At 37.5% G+C, this 10706-nt stretch overlaps 1 protein-coding gene across 1 annotated transcript in view; it reads left to right on the top strand.

Annotated features, from left to right (window-relative positions):
* LOC107557315 (receptor tyrosine-protein kinase erbB-4-like) overlaps positions 1-6602 on the top strand; it is a gene marked incomplete at its 3' end in the record, with an annotated part of 183188 nt that extends 176586 nt beyond the window's left edge. The window contains exons 9-13 of the mRNA XM_016240701.1: positions 1250-1376; positions 2082-2155; positions 3369-3459; positions 3733-3932; positions 6470-6602. Of these exons, the coding sequence (XP_016096187.1) occupies positions 1250-1376; positions 2082-2155; positions 3369-3459; positions 3733-3932; positions 6470-6602 (625 nt within the window). The remainder of the gene's footprint in view (positions 1-1249; positions 1377-2081; positions 2156-3368; positions 3460-3732; positions 3933-6469) is intronic.
* Positions 6603-10706: the final 4104 nt, after the last annotated feature.

The following is a 10706-nucleotide window of genomic DNA, read 5'->3' as shown; positions in this document are numbered from 1 at the left end:
GGATAGTGGATGCCATCACCCTGGCTTATCAGGCACAGGGTGTGCCCTGCCCGTTCAGGTTGCGAGCTCACTCAACTAGAAGTGTTGCATCCTCCTGGGCGCTGGCTCGTGGTGCCTCGCTGGCGGATATCTGTAGAGCTGCGTGCTGGGCGACCCCTAACACGTTCGCTAGATTCTATAGTCTTAGTGTGGAGCGGGTATCCTCCTGTGTTCTCACCTCTAACGGGTAGAAGCACTGAGAGGCCCCGGCTTCGGGTCGGCTTGCTAAAACCACTCCAGAGAGTCCATATAGTAAACCCTGTTAAGCTCCTCCGTCCCCTTGGCAGCCAGATGTGGCGGAGCGTCCAGCGCCAGGCCTTCACTCGTTGAATCCTCGAGAACTGGTAGAAGGCTGGATTCCATATGTAAGACCTAAGTGGATCCCATATGTGTAAAGACCATGGTATAGCCTCGAGCCCGTGTTTCCCCGGCAGACTTCTGTCATTCCAAGAGGGTTACAATCACCTCCATTCTTCCATATGCACCTAAGGAATGTTCATTTGTGTATTTGCTTCTGAAACCTCCTTCGGGAAGGTTGGAGCTTCCGTAACGTCCCTGTTCCAAGTAGAACGGGTACGTTTTCCCAGTGTTATCCAGTCTTACTCATTGGGTAGTGCCATAGCAGCAGTAGCTGGTCCTCTTGTGCAATCCCTGGTCTACGCCAAAAAGTAGGGGCGCAGGTGGCTTCCACAGGACACTGGAAGGGGCAGTAGCTGTTGACTTTTGGTAGGATCCCAATTCGTCGGTCATCCGACGTGACGTCGAGAGTGACCGACTGAAAGGGAACGTCTCGGTTACGTATGGTAACCCTCGTTCCCTGAAGGAGGGAACGGAGACGTCACGTCACGTCCCCTCGCCACAGCTCCTGTACCACCGCTGAGCGGCCGGGTCAACGGTTGGGCTCCTCAGCGAAAACCTGAATATGCGCTGCATCTGCTGCCAACTTATACTCACGCTGTGATCAGCGGAAGCTGGATGCAATAATCGCATGCCAATGTGCATTGGCTCGTTTAGTTTACACTCGAAGTAGATTGGTCTCTCTAGATCCCAATTCGTCGGTCATCCGACGTGACGTCTCAACCCTCCTTCAGGGAACGAGGGTTACCATACGTAACCGAGACGTTACCATACTTACCTTGTTTCTTTTCAAAACAGCAAATAACCTCTACATTACTGTATGTTCATGTCTGTTTTTGTATGTGGTGTTCAGTGTGTGACGGTATAGGTACCGGCAGTCTTCAAACTGCTCAAACTGTAGATTCCAGCAACATTGAGATGTTTGTCAATTGCACCAAGATCAACGGCAACCTCATCGTCCTCATCACAGGCATCAAAGGGTGGGTAATGTCTGACAGTGTCGGATATTCCCAGATGGCATTTGTTTTTCTCTTTGAACAGCTATGTGCCCTCAAAAGCTGCTATAAGTGCATGTCAACTTCTCCCAGCATGCCAGCAAGCACTGCAGTGAGGTGTTTTTGATGTACATAAAGCTTATGTGTTAGTCTGCATGTTGACAGAAGAAAAATTCTGTAGTCATACTACAGTCTACGGACCTTGATGAAAAGTCAGTTTAAATCCTGATAAGATCGACCTTGTTGTTCCCAGGACATTATTACTCTATCAAAACCTGTTTGTTGAGCAAAATGTCCTCAGGAACAGGGGTTTTCAGGGTTACATGTCCTCGAATAACTTTTTTTCTGTATTTAAAAAAATATTTGCCTGGTGATATTTGTCTTTCTTATATTACAGTGCTCATAAAAAATCCTGTTTTTAAAGATTCTACGTAAAAATATTTATTAAAATACTTCAAATTAAAATTTTTCATTATTAATAATGATCCTTTTTGAGTTTCTATTTAAGTAAACAAAATGAATTAATATGACTGAATCAACCTGACTATATAAGTTTATGGAAACAAAATCATTTTTAAGGGTATAAGACGTAGTAGAAAATGTTCACTTTTAATTTGCAAGGTGTAATTTGTATACAAATGCACTCTTCGCACTCCTTACACTCATTAACTGTTTTGCTTTGTTTAACAGAGACATGTATCATGGTATCGGTGCTTTGGATCCTGAGCGATTAAATGTGTTCCGGAACGTCAGAGAGATCACAGGTTGTCATTAATCTTAAGATATTTGGTAAAGCTATATGCAAATAAAAAAACACATGTGATGTCAAGCCTATATTTCTGTCACTTTCACAGTACATGGATCCTTATTTTTACACCTAATGGGATTTGTTACTGTATTTATTTGTTGACTATAATAGGTTAGAACAACTGAACAGTTAGTCATGTTAAAAGGTTTTGTTTAATTAAAATCTGGTGTGCGCCACAGCCAGATATAATATTGCAGTTAATGGAGTGAAACGTAATGAAACTCTGCACAATAAGAAAGACCTATGACTGTTGTCGTGAGCGCAGTTCCCATGCCAACCATATAAACGCACCTCAGATTCTGATGCACAAATGTATTGATCATAAGAGCATGTGCAACCATGGAAATCACCCCTAATACTGAAACATTAGCCGGGTTTCCATCCAAAGTTGTGAATTTAACACCAGCAAAACTGGAATATCGCATAAAACATTTGCGAACAAGCATTGTTTCCATCCAACAAGTCAAAGAGAACAAAATTGTCACTCCTGGATAAACTGGCACTATAAATCATTAAGAGAAGTAGGAGAATATATTCATTTTCATATATAATAAATTACTTGTGCCTCAGAGCGAGCAGACGAAACAATGAATGCGGTCATTGCTTTCGGAGGTGGATGCTTCTGTTTGGGAACGCAGTCGTGTAAGACATTTCTGAGAGGCAATTGTACAGAAACACTTTGATGACAGACTTTGCTTGTGCATTTCCGAATGACCATAACAACATTTCAGATGCTGTGGCATGAGATCGATCTGCTGGTTAGTCAGGTTTTGCTGTCCCATAGTGCAGTCACATTACTTTTTTGATGCGCTTGGAGGAATTTATTGGCAAAATGCATTTCCATCTCCCAATAATCGCATCAACCCTTTTTCGCACAAGTCAAAAACCACGTCAAGTGAACGTAAAAACTTTTTTGCGAATTAAGGGATTTTTATTCGAAATTTGGCATTTCCATCACTCGTTTCTCATGCGATACTTCAAACTGCGCATTAAAATAGGGTGATGGAAACATAGCTATTGTGGTGGGATATTACATTTCTACATTTGTTTATTACTTTTGCAAGTTGTTGGCTACTTTTGCTTTATCTTTCCTTTGTTTTTTACTGCCATATCAAAACATTAACTGTTAAATTATAGGTTTGTTACTTGTTTGGTAATTCCATCCAAAGGTTACTTGAACATCCAGTCTTGGCCAGAGAACATGACTGACCTTGGTGTCTTTTCCAACCTTGTCACCATAGGAGGAAGAACACTTTATAGGTAAGATTACTTTCTGTCAGGCACATCTGATTTATGAGCTGATCAGTAAAGTATTTTTTGCATAATCATTATTTCATGGCCAACGTCAGGGAAACTGACTTCAACATTATCATACATATGGCTTTTCATACATTTGATTTAAGCTCCAAAATCACAGTGGATCGAAGTAAAGCTGTCTGTGGCAAGATTATCAGATAAACAATACAATGATATGAAAGAGCGATAGGTTTGGACATTTTTATTGACTTCCTAATCATATTCATGTTTTCTCAGTGGTATTTCTCTGCTGATCCTGAAGCAGCGCTGGATCTCTTCGCTGAAGTTCCAGTCTTTGAGAGAGATCAGCGCCGGTAACGTCTACATGACCAACAACAGCCACCTCTGCTTCTACAACTCAGTGAACTGGACCAGTCTGTTCCGCACCAGCACCCAGAGAGCTCTGATCAAGAACAACAGGGACCCCAGAGAGTGTAGTGAGTGTTCTAGCCAATACTATCAAGCAAAAGATGGGTTTGTGTGTATAGGGGTAAATGTGCATAATTGTCATGACAATAATCTAAACTCTAAATGGTCCTAAAATCAGGCTTCTTTTCTCTAATGGGGCCTTTAAAATCATTTAATGTGATTTCTTCCCCATAATTCTTTTGTTATCTATTAAATGTGAGGATGAGGTTTTGTGCAATTTGCACAGTTATTGGCTAAATGATCTATAAAACTGTCAGCCCAGTTAACATCATAGAGTACTTGAGCATTAATAATGGACCAGTTTATTAGGTCTGCCAGTGCTTGAATTTCAATACACTTCACCTTTGGGACACATATAGGACATAAAGGCAATAATTTTACAGGCCAATATCTTATGTATGAAAATAATTCCCTGAACTGATGAAATCGAGCACAGACTTATCTGTAATGGAGATGTTGACAGTTGCAGAACACTTCCCACAGTGTTGCACTGCCAAGCTGTGCCTGATGTAATTAGTGTGATAATAAGTCTGTGGTGTGTGGGATCAATGGCGCTGTTATCTGGCTCATTCGTTGGTCTCTTTTCAACACTATACCAATCACAGTAGACAGAAAGACCTGGACTGTCCAACATCCCTGACATCCACTGCGTTACATTTACTGTTGATGGTCCCAGTTGATTATATGAAGGACTTTCGTTCTGTAACGAATCAGCTCATGGGAAATATGAATAATTAATCATAACTAGTTATAATTAATTATGAATATTTTAGATCCGCTGTAGATATTTAGCTGACCTCTCAGGGTCAACTGTCTTGTCAATTCTAAGAACGTTAATTTCCTGGTTAAGGGAAATAACTTCCTTACTGTACATTTCTACAAAAGCTTGTAGCATAAATCTGCATGATTAAGTGACTCCAGTTATGAGCAAACAATGAACCACGTCAAGTGTGATACAAGTAAGGTTTTATTAACTACATAAACACTTAAACTAGTCTAACATACTACATAAACACATAAACTGGTCTAACACACACATAAACACATAAACTGGTCTAACATACACATACACACACACACACACACATACAGTTGGTATAGGAAAGGGTTAAAGCTTAACTCAGTACAGAAAAGAGACATAAGGAATGAAATTTATGGAACCATTTGCATATTCAGCAGATCTACACCTGAGGGAAACGTCAAATTCTTAGTTCAAGAAAGGTGTCACTGATACATAATGTATCAATTAATAAGACTAAGTTTGATACTTGCAAGTCTCGTCTGTCTGAAAATAGATTCCTGATGCAATCTTAAGGCCCAAAATCTTGCTGAAGTTGGTTGATGAGAAAGAACCAGTTTGAGTCAGAGAATCTTGGTGAAATGGAAAGGTCGAGGCCGAAGCCTGGCACGAGCTTAGGGTTTCCGGGTGCGTTTTTCTCACATCCTCTCAGAATTAAAACAAACCACCGACTGGGCGGGTCACATGAAGTGTGGCCTTTAAAGCCTGCAAAGATTCACGCCTCTCAAGATGGGCTTGTCCAATGAGGAAGTCCGGAATCTCAAGTGGGAGTTCTGAGATACTGGGGCATTTTTATGGCCCTTTGTTTGAAAGCATGGTAATTTGCATATGAAGCTTGTATAAAAATTATTAAAGACTCTTAGAACACTAATATGTTGCGTCGGTGTAAACATACAATATACACTCTCAATTAGATCATCCGAATACGAATTCATAGATACTAAACATGGTAGAGTTACTTATAGTGAAAGGATGACAGGAATGGGTTCCCTCACAAGCATGCCTAAAATAGTCTAAAAATATCAAAGACAAAATACACGATGACAATAATATACCCAATGACCTTAAGGATACACTGTTCATTCAAAGAAAGGTTTTCCTATGAATTAATTAGTAGAAAAGTCCATTTCTACACTGCCTCTTGCCCTGGGACATGCAGGGATTTTCCCTGCTTTGCATTCCTTTGGCCAATAAACCCAGTGATATCAGCGTTGGTTGCCATGGAACCAGGGGCCTGTTCGGCTTCCTGGGGTGTTACGCATTTCGGGGGGAAGGGTTCATAGGTCCTCATATGGCTTGTTAACTGGGGGGGGTTACAGAGCATTTGTTAAATATAGCTAACAAAATATATATTGTGTGTTTGATTGGTCCAGACGCTACAGTTCAGTCAATTGAATACAGAGTTTTTATTTGGGACTCGTATATTCAGTATAATTCGTATATGAATATTTGATTATGCTTGAATTAACTCACAAAGCAAAATCTAACCTCTGCAATATCTGTTTAAAAACTTAATGGTTTTAATGAGTGCGGTTTTCTTTCCTATGCTGACATATTGAAACAGGATTTTAGGGAGAAACATATAGATGTTTAGCCGTACACTAGCATATGGATGACCTCAAAGTCAGATGGTTTAAAAGTCACAAAACTTCAGTTTGAATTTCATGGGGCCTTTAAAATGATGACTTGTTCCCATATAATGCCCATTTATGAGTGTAAAACAAATTCTGTGAATGTCTTCCGCAGCTCAGCTAAGGATGGTTTGTGATCCACTGTGTTCAGTGGCAGGATGCTGGGGTCCCGGTCCGGATCAGTGTCTCTCTTGTAAATACTTCAGCCGAGGAAGGACATGTGTGAAAGCTTGTAATCTTTATGATGGGTGAGTAAAAGACAGTTTGCACCCAGACTTCAGATAAAAAAGGAGCAAGAAAAACATGATCTGCCATGTATTCAATATATATATACGCATGTGTACCAAAGAAATACAAAACAAATCGTTGGTTTAACCACTGCATGAGCGGAACTTCATTGGAACCTTCCAGTTTTATATATTGTTACTTTTGATAAGAAACAAAGTCGCATCTTTCAAATTATGTCCTATTTTCAGGAAATTCAAACAATAAATGCTGTTTGGATGCTCTTTGATGTGGCGCGACAGATCACTGTATAAACGCCTCGTTCAAACGGCAGCGTGATCCTCCCTTCCTCCTTACTACTAGATTTAACGCGATATAAACATGAATGAACATCTCATGCCTCATATAATCGCTCAATCATTATTTCAACCGTGGAAAGATGGCAATAAAACAGCTTGTACACAAAACGTCACATACTGTACCTCAGGCAAGTCATCAGTGTCCTCAGCTTGTTAATTTGCTAGAGAAAAGAGCATTTCGAGAAATATTATTAATATTTAAAAAATGTTGGGTTTTTTTCTGTGTGCAACTGTTTAACTGTTGGGAATTATAGAAAATTATTATTATATTATTAAAAAATTGGAGTATCTATTTACACTAAGCCCGCCTTGTTGGCAGAGGCTATTTACACTAGCTCCACCCACCAATTTGTGATTGGGATTGTCAACATTACAAAAGACGGTCATTAATTGTCAGATTCAGTGGTGTAGATGGTAAAGTGTGTGTCATACATCTTTTGACGTGATCGACCCAGGTTCAAATCTGCATTTTGGCTAACTTTTTTTCTCCCTTTTCAAATTTCAAATCACATCAGAAAAGCATTTATTTTTAATAAAAAATGAAGGAAATAATCAAAAAGTTGAAAAAGTATCAGATAGGGTTAGGTGTAGGGAGTGCTTTGTCCCAATAAGGTGGCATCCATTTAATAATTTGAATTAAAATTTACACTCAAGTTACTGTTTTATAATGTATTACAATGCTGAGGTGTATGGAGGACGAAACCTGCAAAAACAATAAATAAATAAATACACAAATAAATAAATAAATAAATGTGTGCATAAATACACGTATTATTGTTTAAATGCATAAATAAATAATTATACATGTGATGAAAGTAGCCAAATCAATTAAATAAATTGGTGGGCAAATGGAAAATGTTTAAGGAAATGCTAAACTCATCCTATTTATTTTCCTTTGATCACTCATTTATTTCTGAATGTTGTTCCACATTTTTTTTTCCTCTACGCAACATGCTAATGAGAGGGTGTCAATTATGCAAGAGTAGGCGGATCGTGTGTGACGTGCTTGAGCGTTTGCCTGCACATGTGTATTAACTTCATCAGTCAAGGTGACTGATTATTATCTTACACTTTTTCATAGGGTTAGGTTTGTAGTTATAATCATGAGAGAGTTAAATTATGATAGATTTTAAGTGGCCAATATAAAATATCAATGCTTACATAGCTCTTTATTGCAATACTGAACCATTATTTGCTTAATAAACATACTTTTGTCGCCTGCATTTTCTGTTTTGATAACTAATGGGAAAAAATGTCTGTTCCTCGATTAAACCACTTCCTACCAGTCATCTCACGATGACCATGGGATACTGATATTACAGTTGTCTCTAGCTGGAGACTCAATCGGGTTACAAAAAATGACGTCAGGAAACGACTGGCCATTTCTTTGGGTCTTTGTAAAGTCACAGATACTGTACGGACTATACAGCTCAGTTTTTTTATGTATCTTGCTCTGTTAAACGGAAAAAGTGACTTTACGTAGGCCATACTGGATTTACACCATGCATTTCCTGTCAGCTTGAAAGCCGCGCCCCCAGCTATGACATGACCCCGACCAAGTCCATGGTTGACACCCTCTCATTAGCATGTTGTGCAGAGGAAAAATAAATGTGGAACTACATTCAGAAATAAATGAGTGATCATAGGAAAATAAATAGGATGAGTTTAGCATTTCCTTAAACATTTTCCAGTTGTCCAGCCATTTATTTAATTTATTTGCCTACTTTAATCACATGTTTAATTATTTCTATATGTATTTATACAAGAATTTGTGTGTTTATACAGACATTTATTTATTTATTTGCATATTTATTTATTTATTTGTGTATTTATGTATTTATTGTTTTTGCAGGTTTTGTCCTCCATAGAGGTGCAGATAACTGACACTATTAATGAGTGATCATAGGAAAATAAATAGGATGAGTTTAGCATTTCCTTAAACATTTTCCAGTTGTCCAGCCATTTATTTAATTTATTTGCCTACTTTAATCACATGTTTAATTATTTCTATATGTATTTATACAAGAATTTGTGTGTTTATACAGACATTTATTTATTTATTTGCATATTTATTTATTTAATTGTGTATTTATGTATTTATTGTTTTTGCAGGTTTTGTCCTCCATAGAGGTGCAGATAACTGACACTATTTGCAATAAGTAATTAGCAGAATATCCTGCTATTTTAACTATCTATAGCTAATTTCACTTAGTGTAAATAGCATATCACAAAAAAAACCTGCTATTTTCACTTCATCTTCCCGCTCCCCTGAAATAAATAGTTATTAAATTTAAGTTTGGACTCTGTTGTTAACTGTAAAATTTAGTAATGTAAAAGGACTCACTATAGTTTTAGAGCATAAGCCGAGGTAGATTTTTATCCCTAAGAACATTTTAATTATAACTGAATTTATTTAAAGAAAGAGCTATTTGTTCAGTAAACCACTGTTTGATTAAAAAATAAAAAAACGATTTTATGTTAAGTTTTTCCCCCTGCTGTACCAAACCGTGACGTCAAAACAGAGGTATGTACCGAACCGTCGTGTTTGTGTACCATTACACCCCTAATATAGTTGTAGAGAAAGGGAAAGGTCTCAGCTATTGAACCATGTAAGCATGGGTGGCGTTAGGGAGGGGCTAGCAGGTGCTTCAGCACCCCAAAGACAAAATTACCCCCATAGCACCCCCACAGATTTTTTCTGGGATTATGAACAATCCCATTCCTAATTTTCTTAATTTTCCACCATCCTTTTTAATATTAAACATGTATAACCTATGTTCTTTGAGAGCATCGACATATTATCATGTAGTTCCATTCATGTTTTACAATTTTAAAACAATAAATAAAAAAATAAAAAAATAAAAAAATAAATCTTTATTTCAAAATGAACAGAAACCTTCATCTGACAGTGTTAAAAACTGTGAGTTGACAACGGTCCAACTGAGGTTACAACAACTGATTGACAAGACAACAAATTAAGACAACTAGCTAATTTTTAAACTGATATTTAATTTAATACAATATTCGATCACACTTTATTTTAAGGTCCAATTCTCGTTACAGTATTAACAAACCATTAACTACAACATTTGCCTCAATAAACTCCTAATTTGCTGCTTATTAATAGTTAGTGGGGATTAGGGATGCAGAATATGGTCATGCAGAATATGTACTTTATAGGTATTAATAAACAGCCAATATGTTACAGTTTTTTACGATCGCTATGACAATTTTTCAATAATTGTAACAATTTTCCTAAACTCTTAACACAGTTAGCACAACATCAGTCTGTGTAGGCTATACAATTAATACATTTCTTGTTGCTTTGACACAAAATGCATACGGTTAACACAAATTTAAAATGCTTGAACTGCTTTTCCACACAAGCTCAACCAAGACCAAAACAATGTAATTTTACTGGCAAATTTTCAAATGCTTTCACACTGTATGTCAGATCAGATAACATGATTTTCTAAAACTAACGTATAGGCTAAAGTCAAAGTGAACAGCTGTTCGTATTGTGAATTGAAACACAAATATGTCTCTTGTATTTTATTCCATTGCTAATGAGAAAGAGCTGATTGAAATTATGCAAATATATAAATTGCAGCTTATTCCCATCTGGAAAACACACTCAGGTGTTGAGGTACTTTCAATCGCATGACCATATGATATACAGTAAAAGAGGACCTATTTGGGCTGATCTTGTGTGGAAAAGCCTTATTCTAAAAATTCTGGAATAGTAGAATTCTTTAAAAAAAAAAAAAA

The sequence above is a fragment of the Sinocyclocheilus grahami genome, unplaced genomic scaffold (assembly GCF_001515645.1).
Source record: "Sinocyclocheilus grahami isolate Dianchi unplaced genomic scaffold, SAMN03320097.WGS_v1.1 scaffold598.1, whole genome shotgun sequence".
Classification (NCBI taxonomy): Eukaryota; Metazoa; Chordata; class Actinopteri; order Cypriniformes; family Cyprinidae; genus Sinocyclocheilus; species Sinocyclocheilus grahami.
Note: the sequence above shows the minus strand (reverse complement) of the source record. Positions and strands in the feature narration are given on the sequence as shown.